Raw genomic sequence first — 16,641 nt, forward strand, 5'->3', positions numbered from 1 at the left:
ATGCCTTACTGTACGTCATGGAATGTTGAATCAAATATAACCTATTTTTAAAACCTCTTATAACGTTGGTTTTGTAGCATAAACTGGGAATGTTGATGTTTTTTACAGATATGATTGTCTGTTTCATAACTGCAAAGTAGTTAAATCGCTATCAGTTCAACTTTAATTAAGAAGCCATTATTATGGCACCACGTAAAAAAAATAATTGGGGTGGTATAGGAGTGTTGAGCAGGGAGTTGCCCTATTCCCAGGGATTCTCTGAATTTCCACCCGTGCCAAGAGGGGCTGGATGGGCTGCGGGATGACAGTTGACCTGTCTGTGTGTGTCACAACAACTCAGCAGTTACAGAAGCAATGTCTCGGTTCTGACTGTCTTAGGGCTCTGTGTTCCCACCCAGATAGGCTTTCTGTTATACCATAGTGACAGTGTGTCTGTCTGGCCATATGCATGCACTAATAGTGGAAATAGGCTTACAATTCAAAGCCACGTTGTGATTTACTTTTTCATTTTAATTACACAAAGAATTTAACATTTAATGCCCCACCGGCTAACTACACCTAACATACAAGATGGAATTGTGGAAGCAGGGTCAGTCACGCTGTCAGAAAGTGATGAGGTGAACAGGAAACGGATGAGGTTGTGATGGGGTTTAATTGAGCTCACTGGTGCGCATGGTGTGTACCACTGTCAGTGCCTTTGTCAGTCTTTACTGTATTATATAGGCAATAGATGAGGTGAGGAGAGCAGCCCTGGGTCATACGGTCATTTATCTGCAGAGCCCCACAGCAGGTTAAACATGAATTAGGGCTACTTACCCTGCATCAGAGCAGGCCTGGTCGATGTCGCTCTTAACAGAGCTTGATTAAGACGTTATAGCCAAAGACCAGACTTCATTAAATCTGTCTTGAAACAGAGGAGGAACTGCCTGAAATTGTCTAATAAGAAGGCTCAATTTTACATCATAGACATGGCAGAAATCAGAGAGACTTTGACTTTGCTCTGTATGCCTAGGGGTGATTTAGCAGTTTTGTAGAGAAGACAGTTAGTGGTATCTAAGGGAGTGTTAATAGCCAGGGTCATGGTGTGTTTGTTTCTAAATGTCTTTGTGCGGGTCTGAAGGTGACAGCAGCCAGTATTTTGCTACAATAGCCAACTAGCTAGCCACCAGGACAGCAACAGGTGTTACACTATAAATGGCCCCCAAATTCCTATTGAGTCTGGATATGTGTTCTTCATTCCCATGTATTATTTCTGTCCCCTTCACGGCTGGCTAGTTATTTCAGGCAGTATATTGTCAGCATAGTTAAGTGAACTAGCCAAAGGGCTGCTGTTACGTTTTATTTCGTTGCACGTCCATCGTCCGCAAACTGCACATGAACATTTGTTAATAAAAATGAATGTTGACTGTTCCTTAGGGCTGTCCCCAACATTTACATTTTTTTTTTAAATTTTGGTCGACCAAGCCTTGTCAGTTCTTTCGACCAATCGACTGGTCGAAATAAAAATAAAATGTATGTTTCCATATATAGACACACTTTATGTGATTTAATAAAATCAACTATATGTAGGCTACTAAGCTTGTCTGATGTTTTAACCACAATGTGATTAAATAATTAAGACACACAAATGACTTGAGGGAGCAAATCTAAAATTACTATGTAAAAATAGCCTACCTAACACCAACAAATAAAAACATTGCAGCCTGCAGGTAGAACATATCCTGATTAAAAATAAATCACATTGGCTATGCATGGCCTGTCTGCAAGGAACTTGAATCATTGTATCAACTTGGTCCAGCCTGAAGCTTGCACAAACAAACTTGCAACATTGTAAAAAATATTCTGGACCCTCAGTTTCCCGGGCCAGTGACCTCCGGACAGACATAGCTGTAGGCTATTTGCTCAAGGGATAAGAAGTAATCAGGTAGGCCTATTTTATGACGTTTCCACCGGATCGGAGCATGACATTTTTTCCCCCTTTCATGCTGAGTGGTTATCGAAAGAGAGCTGGAAAGATTTTTCAAATAGGCTACATTGAGGAACTATTGTCATTCTCAATGGATGTAAAAATAGACTTTGTTTACTTGCTGTTTGCGGTGAAGAAAACATTTCTTACAGCTCATTAGTGGTGGTGAGATATAAGACAATCAGAAATTCTATCAGATCCCCAAATGGGCACATTTATAAGCCTACATTTGCACGCAAGCCAGGTAGCCTAGGCCTACATCTATGTGTAATCAGGTGCGTGTCCTTACTCAACATTGACAGTAGCCCTCCAAACAAAACACAATGAATAAATTGACAACTCATAAATAAAATGAAATAAACCAAAACTTGTTTCTCACAAGTGTAACCTAGGTTGTGCGCTCTGCAAACAACGTGTCCACTCCAACAATGAGAACTGTAAAAGACTGTAATAATAATATATTGAATGCATTAACAGAAATTACGGTAACCAAACAAACATTGTAGATGAGAAATGATGGGAACTGTACTGCTGGTGATACTGGTGCGCCATCCCCTCGGCCTCCACAATGGATTAGTCCACTGAGACAGGCGTCAATCAAGACATGTGAAATACTTTTTTTTTTTTTTTTTTTTTGCAACTGCTCGACTAAAATATTAAAGGGGGAATGAGCTTAGACCCAGGCAAAATGGAAGTGGAATAAAAGGGAAATGTGGAGTTGGCTGATGGGAGATATCCTTGGATCCGCAGGGTAGTATGGCTGGCAATCTCACACACGCAGGCACACCCACACACACAGCACACACTCTGCCACACACACAGCATGTACATCCATCTAGAGTTTGTGGCATCGTGTCAGAGATAAAAGTGGAGAGTGTGGGGATTTGTCTTTTTCTGCTCCGCTGTCTTCCCCCCCCCAGTCATCTAAAACCTGCAAGGAAAATAGTTCTGTCGCCATAGTCTAATGCTGCTGGAACGAGACCATCCATAAAATGACTGCACTAGCAGCGTGTACACACACATCCACAGTTCTGACTTCCTAGCACTGTCATCATTGCTAACCTTAAATGACTGCACATCCCAAGCACAATTTGTGACAGTTTGCATTGGTGTATTGGTAGTACAGAGGCTGCTTAATATATTTAATGTGCTACTTATTATTTTCTGTCCTCTTCCCTCCCAGCTTTCGGAAGCTCCTCCACAACCTCAGTGTTTGGTCAACAGACCAGTGCTGGGAGTGTCTTTGGACAGGTAACATTCACATTTTGCTATGTGTACAAAATAGACAACCATCCTACAATTTGATATGTAACACTTCAGGGGAAGACTCCCAAATGCCCCTCTTCAAATGTGCACACACCGCACCACTCAAATACACATTAGATGTATTATTGCATTTGGGTAAGAATCAGGAAGAGAACTCATCAGGGAGGCCCATATGTACTTGTTACTGCATAACCAACACTGATCATTGTGACCTTGTTGTGGCTGTGCACCCCTCCCCCCTCTCCTACCCAGCAGCAGCCATCCAGCGGTGGGGGTCTGTTTGGGTCTGGCTCTGCCCCGGCTGCAGGCTCCCAGCAGGCAGGGGGAGGCTTCTTCAGCGGCCTGGGGGGCAAACCCACTGAGGATGCTGCCAACAAGAACCCCTTCGGCACTGCCACCGCCACCGGGGTCTTCGGACAGCCCAACCAGACAGGTGGGAGGACCTACAGGGGCCGAGAAGTGTTGTAGCAGAAAGGATGACTCATCTTAGATTTAAACTTCCTGTTCAATTTTAAGACTGATGGGTGCAGTTATCATCAGTAGGGGGGACCCTTTCATTGACATCCCTCTTGCACAGAATGATAAAGTGGACTGCAAGCAATACAATGCAAATCACCAAAGTTCTTAAAATGATAGCTAAAAAATGTTTGAATGAATGTTATCAAGATAGATGTTTTCATGTGGGGGGAGGTAGCGAATATCAAAATATTTTTTGTTTCTAAACACAGCCCAACGTAAATCGATTTTCCTCAGCATTATGCTGCGAGCCTTAATCTCATAAGCAGAATAGTGATTTAGCCTGTTGCAGCTGCAGGCACTGACAGCGTATGTATCTGTGCTGTCCTATCTGTGACACGACACGAGTCTGCACCACCTTCTATAGCTCCCGGTCATATGGCACTGCTCAACAGACTGGCATAGTTTTCCATATAGGCTTGTATCTGTATGTTTTCTTATTCCTCTAATGCACACAAACTGTATCGAATCATCCATGTTTGTTCTGTAGATTAATGCAAATATGTTCATATTTTCCCAACCTTTGAGACCTTGAGGTGGTACGTGATTCATTTGTGTTAAACAATGTTAATGAAATCATTAGTCTACTTTTCCTCTAAGCTATATTTCACTGTGGTACTGAACATGTAGGTTTGATGAGTAGAAATATCCACCTTGATATGCATTTGAGCCCCCATACTGTCCTCCTATGCTGTCTTTTGTTCCGAATTGGAATGGTGCGGTATTCTGATTATGGCTATCTGAATATGTATGACCCATTTCATAGGGACTATGTGATAGTATAGTATATCCCTTGCATGCCCAAGGCTTTGATTCTTACCCACATTTTCACCCATGTCTTTGCTGTTCTATAGTTTATTTTCTCAGCGCACTGCATGCAGACCATTGGCTTTTAGTCCAATTCCACAATTCCATTGATTCTTGGACAATCACTTTTGGGAAGAGCACTGCAAATGACTATTTTCCTTGAGTAGCTCTTAACTGACAGTAGGCGTTGTGCCATGCTGCCTAATGCATCAAGTGTCCGTCCCAATGTCTTCCACACACACCTAATACCATTCAGCCACGTATCCATTTCCTTCATCTCCCTGTTTCTATGATGAAAAGTGACCCCCTTTATCTGATAGTCAGGTAACTCGTCCATGTAACCACCCAGCCCCAGGAGAATCCATTTTGATTTGAAAGGCGATTATTTATTATTTGTTTTCTCTCACGTTGTTTGCTTTCAAGTTACTATCTTGCAAATTGTTGGAGTGTGAAGTGCTAAATTGCATCTCAAATGAGATTGCAGTGTTGCGTGTCATTTACACACAAGTACTTGCCATGAGCAGAATTACCATTATGGCGGAAGCATTGTGCAAAAAAAGTATGAAAACTCTCTATGCCGATTGATATATGATGTCTGGGACTTGGAAAAGTTCTGTGAAATGAACATCGCAGGAAACCTTAATGCGAAAACTAGAATTTAATGATCAGAGATGAGGCTTTTAAACATCTCTCCAGTGCTATAAAAAAGAAAGGAAAGATGAAATGATTCTTGAAACATTGTCAGCATTGACATGGGGGCCACATCTGCCAGGGCAGTCGGAACAGAAAGTGACCAGTGACCAGTGGGCGGTGTTAAACAAATCAAAATATATTTTGTATTTGAGATTCTTCAAATAGCCACCCTTTGCCTTGATGACAGCTTTGCACACTCTTGGCATTCTCTCAACCAGCTTCATGAGGTAGTCACCTGGAATGCATTTCAATTAACAGGTGTGCCTTCTTAAAAGTTTATTTGTGGAATTTCTATCCTTCTTAATGCGTTTGAGCCAATCAGTTGTGTTGTGACAAGGTAGGGGTGGTATACAGAAGATGGCCCTATTTGGAAAAAGACCAAGTCCATATTATGGCAAGAACAGCTCAAATAAGAAAAGAGAAACAACAGTCCATTACTTTAAGACATGAAGGTCAGTCAATACAGAACATTTCAAGAACTTTGAAAGTTTCTACAAGTGCAGTCGCAAAAACCATAAAGCACTATGATGAAACTGGCTCTCATGAGGACCGCCACAGGAATGGTTCCATATGTGTTATTTCATAGTTTTGATGTCTTCACTATTATTCTACAAAGTAAAAAATAGTAAAAATAAAGAAAAAACCTTGAATGAGTAGGTGTGTCCAAACATTTGACTGGTAGTGTATATTTTTTTATACTTTTCTTTCTTGGACATAAGACTGTAAAATCACCAGGAAATGAGCTCAAAGTTATTTTAATTTAGGGAATCTGTTCCCAAGTATTCCCACCCATAAATAGAGGCATACAGTATGTGATCGTATCCCAACGTTTTAAATTATTCTGTTTTTGTCAAATATTTGATCTGTCTGGGATTCTTGCGGTCAATTTGCAGTGTACAAATTATTTATAACTATGTTCTGGCCCCCCGTCCATCCGCTCAAGGAAAAATCAGCCCACGGCTGAGTGTAATTGGGGACCCATGTTATAGAGGATTGTTCAGGTTTGCTTCATCTCTGTTGTCCACGCTTTCATCCTCTTGGAAGTGACCAATAGCCAATTCAATAACTTTTCTTTGTGAAGCTGTCCAGGGTTTCCCATACAGTTGCTTAGGTAGGATGCTTAGCTCAGTGGCGCTCTGTCTAGAAATCTTTTGGGATCCTTTTACGTCTTTAAGACGAACTCTATGGGAAACACTTGGTTGGTTTACTTTTGTGTAGAAACTCTTGTTTTCTTCTCTCTCTATTGGAAACACTAGGGCTGTTGACTTAACTATAAATTGGTGCTTGATTTGGGCAGGAGCTCACCGGAACTGAGTACCGGCCCTTCAAATGTTCTGCTGCTTGAGTTCCTGCACATCTTATAGAATATTACCTCAAAACTATTGCACCTAAATATGAACAGTACCGGCACTCAAAATGAGTACAGGCACTTTTTTCAGTTTAGCACTGCTATAAATTCACTCTTAACTTCTGTCCTACAGGAGGAACTACCCTGTTTGGGAACAGCGGGGCCAAGGCCTTTGGCTTTGGCTCCCCAGCGTCAACATTCGGAGGGGGGGAGCAGACGGCCAGTGGGACCTTCAGCACGGGAGGGGGGAGCGTGGCCGCTCAGGGGTTCGGCTCCTTCTCCACCCCCACCAAACAAACAGGTAGGCTACACCTTCATCCCAAAACAAGTGACAACAGTCGCCCAGCTCTGTCAACTCCAGACTTTTGTGTCCATGGTGATATACACTACCAGTCAAAAGTTTGGACACACCTACTCATTCAAGGGTTTTTCTTTATTTTTACTATTTTCTACATTGTAGAATAATAGTGAAGACATCAAAACTATGAAATAACACATATGGAATCATGTAGTAACCAAAAAGTGTTAAACAAATCAAAATATATTTTATATTTGAGATTCTTCAAATAGCCACCCTTTGCCTTGATGACAGCTTTGCACACTCTTGGCATTCTCTCAACCAGCTTAATGAGGTAGTCACCTGGAATGCATTTCAATTAACAGGTGTGCCTTCTTAAAAGTTAATTTGTGGAATTTCTTTCCTTCTTAATGTGTTTGAGCCAATCAGTTGTGTTCTGACAAGGTAGGGGTGCGGAGGGTGTATACAGAAGATAGCCCTATTTGTTAAAAGACCAAGTCCATATTATGGCAAGAACAGCTCAAATAAGCAAAGATAAATGACAATCCATCATTACTTTAAGACATGAAGGTCAGTCAATACGGAACATTTCAAGAACTTTGAAAGTTTCTTCAAGTGCAGTCGCATAAACCATCAAGCGCTATGATGAAACTGGCTCTCATGAGGACTGCCACAGGAATGGAAGACCCAGAGTTACCTCTACTGCAGAGGATAAGTTCATTAGAGTTACCAGCCTCCAAAAATTGTATGATCTCCACATATGTAGTTCCCACCGTAAAGCATGGAGGAGGAGGTGTTATGGTGTGAGGGTGCTTTGCTGGTGACGCTGTCTGTGATTTATTTAGAATTCAAGGCACACTTAACCAGCATGGCTACCACAGCATTCTGCAGCGATATGCCATCCCATCTGGTTTGCGCTTAGTTGGACTATAAGTTGTTTTTCAACAGGACAATGACCCAACACACCTCGAGTCTGTGTAAGGGCTATTTTACCAAGAAGGAGAGTGATGGAGTGCTGCATCAGATGACCTGGCCTCCACAATCCCCCGACCTCAACCCAATTGAGATGGTTTGGGATGAGTCGGACGGCAGAGTGAAGGAAAAGCAGCGCTCAGCATATGTGGGAACTCCTTCAAGACTGTTGGAAAAGCATTCCAGGTGAAGCTGGTTGAGAGAATGCCAAGAGTGTGCAAAGCTGTTATCAAGGCAAAGGGTGGCTATTTGAAGAACCTCAAATATAAAATATATTTTGATTTGTTTAACACTTTTTTGGTTACTACATGATTCCATGTGTGTTATTTCATAGTGTTGATGTCTTCACTATTATTCTACAATGTAGAAAATAAAAATGTTTAGAAAAACCCTTGAATGGTGTGTCTAAACTTTTGACTGGTGCTGTATACAGTGAGGGGAAAAAAGTATTTAGTCAGCCACCAATTGTGCAAGTTCTCCCACTTAAAAAGATGAGAGAGGCCTGTAATTTTCATCATAGGTACACGTCAACTATGACAGACAAAATGAGATTTTTTTTCAGAAAATCACATTGTAGGATTTTTTATGAATTTATTTGCAAATTATGGTGGAAAATAAGTATTTGGTCAATAACAAAAGTTTCTCAATACTTTGTTATATACCCTTTGTTGGCAATGACACAGGTCAAATGTTTTCTGTAAGTCTTCACAAGGTTTTCACACACTGTTGCTGGTATTTTGGCCCATTCCTCCATGCAGATCTCCTCTAGAGCAGTGATGTTTTGGGGCTGTCGCTGGGCAACACAGACTTTCAACTCCCCTCCAAAGATTTTCTATGGGGGTTGAGATCTGGAGACTGGCTAGGCCACTCCAGGACCTTGAAATGCTTCTTACGAAGCCACTCCTTCGTTGCCCGGGCGGTGTGTTTGGGATCATTGTCATGCTGAAAGACCCAGCCACGTTTCATCTTCAATGCCCTTGCTGATGGAAGGAGGTTTTCACTCAAAATCTCACGATACATGGCCCCATTCATTCTTTCCTTTACACGGATCAGTCGTCCTGGTCCCTTTGCAGAAAAACAGCCCCAAAGCATGATGTTTCCACCCCCATGCTTCACAGTAGGTATGGTGTTCTTTGGATGCAACTCAGCATTCTTTGTCCTCCAAACACGACCGAGTTGAGTTTTTACCAAAAAGTTCTATTTTGGTTTCATCTGACCATATGACATTCTCCCAATCCTCTTCTGGATCATCCAAATGCACTCTAGCAAACTTCAGACGGGCCTGGACATGTACTGGCTTAAGCAGGGGGACACGTCTGGCACTGCAGGATTTGAGTCCCTGGCGGCGTAGTGTGTTACTGATGGTAGGCTTTGTTACTTTGGTCCCAGCTCTCTGCAGGTCATTCACTAGGTCCCCCCGTGTGGTTCTGGGATTTTTGCTCACCGTTCTTGTGATCATTTTGACCCCACGGGTTGAGATCTTGCGTGGAGCCCCAGATCGAGGGAGATTATCAGTGGTCTTGTATGTCTTCCATTTCCTAATAATTGCTCCCACAGTTGATTTCTTCAAACCAAGCTGCTTACCTATTGCAGATTCAGTCATCCCAGCCTGGTGCAGGTCTACAATTTTGTTTCTGGTGTCCTTTGACAGCTCTTTGGTCTTGGCCATAGTGGGGTTTGGAGTGTGACTGTTTGAGGTTGTGGACAGGTGTCTTTTATACTGATAACAAGTTCAAACAGGTGCCATTAATACAGGTAACGAGTGGAGGACAGAGGAGCCTCTTAAAGAAGAAGTTACAGGTCTGTGAGAGCCAGAAATCTTGCTTGTTTGTAGGTGACCAAATACTTATTTTCAACCATAATTTGCAAATAAATTCATTAAAAATCCTACAATGTGATTTTCTGGATTTTTTTCCCTCAATTTGTCTGTCATAGTTGACGTGTACCTATGATGAAAATTACAGGCCTCTCTCATCTTTTTAAGTGGGAGAACTTGCACAATTGGTGGCTGACTAAATACTTTTTTCCCCCACTGTATGTTCAAAAGTGTTGTCCAACAATGTCACAAATAACCCTTCTGTTGTTAGACTTTAGGTCTCGATAGCCTCTCACAAAATATATACATTTGTGATTTGAAGAGTGTGTCAATTAGAACGTTTTCAAGCAAGCATCTTTTCCTTTCAATTGAGAAATGATTGCCTTGTTGCAAGGTGGTATTACAATGTAACAGCACACCTGCAGAACTTGCGTACACAATACAAGCTGGTACAGTAGGGTAATTGTACTGTATTTTACAATACCTCCTACCCTCTGTGAACACATTCCCTATCACTATCCCCTCCAGTCTCTTTGACTGTGATAGTAACAGCTGTTTACGTTCTTGGCTTCGTCTCTGATGTTGTCCTGCCCGCCTCGGTCTGCGGCGGGCGGCTCAGTGACAAGTGAGGGTCAGAGAGAGGGGCAGGTGGTTATGGATGAACACTCCACACATGCATCACTTCCTCTCCGGCCCTGTGGCGGCAGCAGCTCCACTCCCTGCAACCTCAGCTGCCCCCAGTGCTTGCTCTGCTGAATTACAGCTAGAGTCACCTTATCTCTCTCTCTCTGCCAGTACAGTGCTAGTGGAGCATGGTTAGGCTACATTCCACAATGCAGCATCTTTCCAAGCTAATGAACAGTCTTGGCGTCTACTTGGCTAAAGTAGTCATAGTATCCATCAATTTAGTCAACGCAGTTATAATATTTCCTCAATCTAGCATATTTTAGCAATTAGAATCATAGCGTTCCCCAAAAGTTAGCACCTCCGCAGTTCTGTCTTGGCATTTTACTCAGCTAACTATCAAGCACTGCCAAAGGACATCACCTCTCCTAGTTATAGCATAGGTAGCATCTACCCCTAAACTCTTGGGCCCATATTCACAAAGCATCTCAGAATAGGAGTGCTGATCTAGGATCAAGTCATCCCTCTTATTCAGCACTCGTACTCTGAGACGCTTTGTGAGTACGGGACCTGGGGGTTTTCGGTACTGCTGTCGGTTCTATAGCTCCTATCATTGGCCAGGGTCCAAGGAATGTAATCCTTTTACATTAGCCCAATCAATTATTCACTGGGCCGTGCTCGTAGCCAGGCTGTAATTTCAGTGCTCCCCTCTCTTTATAACTCCCTTTTCAGCCCCAGAGAGTGTGTGGTTGGCAATTGATTCCTATGTGTGTGAGAGCTGTGTGTGAGAGCAGTTGTCCCATAACAGAAATGGAGGCGTTGCAGAGCAGACGATAATACAACTTTATTAATCATGTTGGGGCAAGTAGTTTCAGGGCAACAGCAGGTGTGACATACACATCCATCACAATTGAGGAAGAAGATAAACGTTGCCTCTGTTTACATCTATTTTTGAAGTATTTACTATTATGTATGGTTAGTATTAGACTGTGGTAAGTGTCCCCTGAGACATTCTGCCCTGCCTGCCCATCTCAACGAATTCAAGAATATTGCTCAAATACATGTCAGCTTTATTCATGTAACCGTCCTTCTCATGCATTTTTATCAAAACAAAGTTAACGATCTTACCCTTCCTCACACCCCTCTCTCTGTACCCCTTCAGGTGGTTTTGGGAGCGCCCCTGTGTTCGGTAGCCCCCCTGCTTTCGGGGGCTCCCCAGCATTTGGGGGCTCAGCAGCGTTTGGCTCGGCCCCATCCTTCAGCAGTCCCATGGGCTCCTCAGCCAGCAAGGTGTTTGGAGAGGGCACGGCAGCCGCCAACGTGGGAGGATTCGGGTAAGAGAGACACCCCTCTTTAGACATTTATTGGATATGAAGAGTGAGATGTTTTGTATTCTTCTAAAATGACAGCGTAGAAGAGCTGAATATTCACGATAATACCGACCATAAAGGCTGCAGAATGTCTTGCAACGTTTTTATGCATTTATTGCTTTGTATGGGATATTGTATTGGTTCTGTTATGTATATTAAAAAGCAATATAGGGACGAGGGGCTTTAGCCACCTGAGGGGTTAGTCATGCACCACCTGACATTCCAGCTGAGAGCACACTGACACCTCCTAGCCACTGTTTTCATATTCACACATGGATTTTGTCACCAACACTACCTGATAAGTAAGTAATACCATGCTAACCCCCAACCTCCTTTCTCAATTTGGGCATAATACCCTAAGCCCCGCTTGGCTCTACACTGGCACACATTAATGACCTTGACATTTAATTTAGAAAAGTCCACAATAGTTGTGTATTGAAGATTACTTACTGCATTTACGGCAAGTATTTCTGGAATTATTTTATCACAAGACATCGGGGGATGGAAATCAGTCAGCTATAACCACCTAGACCCCCTGCAGAGTCAACCTCTATTCTGAATTTAACCTCAAACCTCATTGTAAAATGAGAAAATTGGATTATTCCTCCATCCCCTCCTGCTCGGCTCCCTCTCCCCCTGGAGCAGCCCCCCTGCCACATGCAGGCCTGCTGAGGCGCTGGGCACCTCTGCCAAGCCCCAAATCACGGAGCCATGCAGTGCTAGATTATTCCACCCAGATAATCCCACTCTGAGGTCATACTGCCAGCAGATTAAGATGGGCTAGTTCCCCCCTTCTCTCTATCCTCCCTCTCTCTCTCCCCCCTGTGGGTCTTGTATTAGGCACAGGTCTTCTAGAGGGGATTACCAACTAAACCCCAACCCCTCAATCCTCTACCACGCCCTCCACACACTCGCACGCTTTACACCCTCTGTCTCCAGTCCTGTTGGCTGCAGGGAGACAGGAGCCAGCCTTGCCGTGTGTGAACTCATCTCTCTGTTTTTCTTATTTTTCTCCCATTCTCTCACTCCTTTCTCTATTTAAGTTTTCAGGGTTTCATCCTATGGGGTTGTCAAATGGCAGCAGGCCCAGTGGCTTGGTGTTTTTTAACTCATTCCCTTTCTCAATTCAGTCACACTTATTTCATTTTTTCAGTCTTTTTAAAAATGTGTTATTATGTCAGGACTCGTGAGGTAATATTTTTAGCACTCTTTATCTCACTTGTCATCACCCCATTGTCTTGTTTACAAAGAGAAATATCGATAAAGTTGTTTACGAATGCCTGTGCTAGTTTTGTTGTTTTCCAAACCCCTGCAAATATTTATTGAAAGATGGTTCAATGATAAAGTGCCTCATGACTCCCTACAACCAGTAAATGTCACCCTCCCTATCTTTTAAAGTGGCTCCTCAATTTAGCAGTGGGGTCGTACAGAGAGATGAGGCGATTGACCCAAGGGCGGTAGAGGTGGGCGGGCTGGCCAGCAAGAGATTGCTCCTGTATTGGGGTCAGAGTTCAGCCATTATTTATGTCCAGGTGTCTACCCCTGCTGCCTCCACGATTAAAACCAGCAGAGCAACTGAGCTGGCTGGACGGCCCGGACTATTCTCTACCCCTCTCTCGCTGTCCCTCTATATTCTCACTCTCTTCTTTCATGTCTGTCTATTCTGCTGTCTTTTTCTCTTCCCCTCTTTTCTGTCTCCTCTCTGACCACTGCAACACACTTATACACATGCACATATACTATACTATCTGTCCTTCACCCGTCCTCCATCCTCATCCCCTCATCTCTCTGCTGATGTTTGATGACTCTAGTCAAATAATCCTGGAGGTTCGGCTGTGTGACTGGCACTGGTCTTGTCTGTCTGTCTCACTCAGGGCACCTGAAGCCTCCATGTCAGAACTAACTTCCCCTCACACTGTTCTACTACACATTTAAACTCAATAAAACATAAAACACACTCAGCTCCCTGACTGTGTCGCAGCCTCCACACACAGATCCCAGATCAGTAGGGGAAGAGCCGTGGGAGCATTAGCGATTTATTCCATTGTAATTCAAATCAAAGCTTATTGCAAAATGCTTTGATGTAATGGGCTCTGATATTTTTCCAGGCATGGCTGTTCCTCTGCATATTTTAGGAGCCTCTCCTCTCTGGGTTAGAATGGTAATGGGAACAGAGTAGAGGGACTGGGGCGGTGTGCTACGCTAGCTGTACTAGACGGTCTACAGACTAGAGAGAGAGGGAGGTAAGGAGCACAGAGCATAGTAATTCTACCTCTGACTGTATGGTGTCAGGGGGGTCGGGACTGACGTAGAAATAGAGTATTGTACAGTGGATGTAAACTGACCAGTGCCTCAATAACGTAATAAATCAACTGTACCAATGGTTATTCAACACATCCTCCTGAAATGATGATTAGGCTATTGTTAGACTGTAATATTGAATATTCAGTCTTTTAATGTTTTTAATCTTTTATGTGTGTTTCGCTCCCCTCACAGCTTTGCTTCCACTCAACAAAGCACGCTGTCGTTTGGTGCTCTGGCCAACCAGAGTGCCCCATCGTTTGGTAACCTGGCCCAGCAGCAGCAGGGGTCAGGGTTCGGAGTTCCTCAGCCCAGCGGCTTCTCTGGGTTCGGACAGCAGGGAGGAGGAGGTGAGTAGTAATATCTCACCCGTTCAGTTCTTTCAGATCATTGCGAGGACGCTGCTCTAGGCTATCGAGATGCACCCAAAGCCTTAATTGACATGTTCCCTCCCTATTCTTGTGACTAAACTGTACCAACAGTATGAAAGGAGTCAACCCCCAGCTTAGTCATTTCTGCCCCTGCAGTCTCCTCCCCACTCCCCCAGCCACACTAATGAGGAACAAATAAACAAGGGCACAAGTCCTCGTTTGAAGCCCTGCCAGTGAGTCCCTTCCCCTATTCCCCTGAAGTAAAGCCACTGGTTAACTAAGCCCATTAGTGACTGTTTAAATAGCAGTCATTTAGCCTAGCGGCTAATGCCATCCCCAGCACTCTGTCTGCTGTGCAGTACAACAGGGCCACAAGATGCAGCGCTAGGATAATTCTAGGCTAGGCTAGCCGTGGGACTGTTGGAATCCCACAAGTGGCTTCCTATTAACCCACATTCCTGCTGCGGTCACGCGCCGCCATGCAAGCTATGTTTTTGTTTGCACATGGTCCAGTTTTCCCAAGATGGGAAGAGGATGGTGGGAAGAACTCTTTCACTGTCTTACACTGAACAAAAATATAAATGCATCATGTAAAGTGTTGGTCCCATATTTCATGAGCTGAAATAAAAGATCCCAGAAATGTTCCATACGCACAAAAAGCTTATTTCTCTCATTTTGTGCACAAATTTTTTTTACATCCCTGTTAGTGAGCATTTCTTCTTTGCCAAGATAATCCATCCACCTGACAGGTGTGGCATATCAAGAAGATGATTAAACAGCATGATCATTACACAGGTGCACCTTCTGCTGGGGGCAATAAAAGGCTCTAAAATGTGCAGTTTTGTCACACAACACAATGCCACATATGTCTCAAGTTTTGAGAGAGCATGCAATTGGCATGCTGACTGCAGGAATGTCCACCAGAGCTGTTGCCAGAGAATTGAATGTTCATTTCTCTACCATAAGCCGCCTTCAACGTCGATGTAGAGAATTTGGCAGTACGTCCAACCGGCCTCACAACCGCAGACCACGTGGATGGAGTCGTGTGGGCGAGCAGTTTGCTGATGTCAATGTTGTGAACAGAGTGCCTCATGGTGGCGGTGGGGTTATGGTATGGGCAGGCATAAACTATGGACAACGAACACAATTGCATTTTATCGATGGCAATTTAAATGCACAGAGATACCGTGACAAGCTCCTAAGGCCTGTTTTGAGGCCCATTTTTTTGTAAGCTATCTGTGACCAAAAAATGCTATCTGTATTCCCAATCATGTGAAATCTATAGATTAGGGCCTATGTCAAATCCTGTTAGGTCTAGAGGAACTAGATCAGCAATCACATTATTATGGTTTGTGTTTGGCTGACTCTGGAACAGAGGTAATAAGGTGTAAATAGTAGTAACTCACCTGGGGGTTTTCTTCCCGTTATTAAGTCTATATTTTACCGTGTCGTTTTAAATTGTCTCTACTAATAATTCTAGTAGAGAATTATACAGTGGGGGAAAAAAAGTATTTAGTCAGCCACCAATTGTGCAAGTTCTCCCACTTAAAAAGATGAGAGAGGCCTGTAATTTTCATCTTAGGTACACGTCAACTATGATAGACAAAATGAGATTTTTTTTCTCCAGAAAATCACATTGTAGGATTTTTAATGAATTTATTTGCAAATTATGATGGAAAATAAGTATTTGGTCAATAACAAAAGTTTCTCAATACATTGTTATATACCCTTTGTTGGCAATGACACAGGTCAAACGTTTTCTGTAAGGTTTTCACACACTGTTGCTGGTATTTTGGCCCATTCCTCCATTCAGATCTCCTCTAGAGCAGTGATGTTTTGGGGCTGTCGCTGGGCAACACGGACTTTCAACTCCCTCCAAAGATTTTCTATGGGGTTGAGATCTGGAGACTGGCTAGGCCACTCCAGGACCTTGAAATGCTTCTTACGAAGCCACTCCTTCGTTGCCTGGGCGGTGTGTTTGGGATCATTGTCATGCTGAAAACCCAGCCACGTTTCATCTTCAATGCCCTTGCTGATGGAAGGAGGTTTTCACTCAAAATCTCACGATACATGGCCCCATTCATTCTTTCCTTTACACAGATCAGTCGTCCTGGTCCCTTTGCAGAAAAACAGCCCCAAAGCATGATGTTTCCAACCCCATGCTTCACAGTAGGTATGGTGTTCTTTGGATGCAACTCAGCATTCTTTGTCCTCCAAACACGACAGGTTGAGTTTTTACCAAAAAGTTCTATTTTGGTTTCATCTGACCATATGACATTCTCCCAATCCTCTT

General features: G+C 43.3%; 1 protein-coding gene across 4 annotated transcripts in view; it reads left to right on the plus strand.

Moving 5' to 3' along the window:
- Nucleotides 1-16,641, plus strand: part of LOC121542211 (nuclear pore complex protein Nup214-like) — a 78,913-nt gene that overhangs the window by 50,595 nt on the left and 11,677 nt on the right. For 3 of the 4 annotated variants that reach the window (XM_045208107.1, XM_045208108.1, XM_045208105.1), the window contains exons 30-34: nucleotides 3,150-3,217; nucleotides 3,485-3,665; nucleotides 6,730-6,897; nucleotides 11,469-11,640; nucleotides 14,173-14,327. In XM_045208107.1, the coding sequence (XP_045064042.1) occupies nucleotides 3,150-3,217; nucleotides 3,485-3,665; nucleotides 6,730-6,897; nucleotides 11,469-11,640; nucleotides 14,173-14,327 (744 nt within the window). The remainder of the gene's footprint in view (nucleotides 1-3,149; nucleotides 3,218-3,484; nucleotides 3,666-6,729; nucleotides 6,898-11,468; nucleotides 11,641-14,172; nucleotides 14,328-16,641) is intronic. The other variant, XM_045208106.1, reaches the window with a different exon arrangement.

The sequence above is a fragment of the Coregonus clupeaformis genome, chromosome 27, assembly GCF_020615455.1.
Source record: "Coregonus clupeaformis isolate EN_2021a chromosome 27, ASM2061545v1, whole genome shotgun sequence".
NCBI lineage: Eukaryota > Metazoa > Chordata > Actinopteri > Salmoniformes > Salmonidae > Coregonus > Coregonus clupeaformis.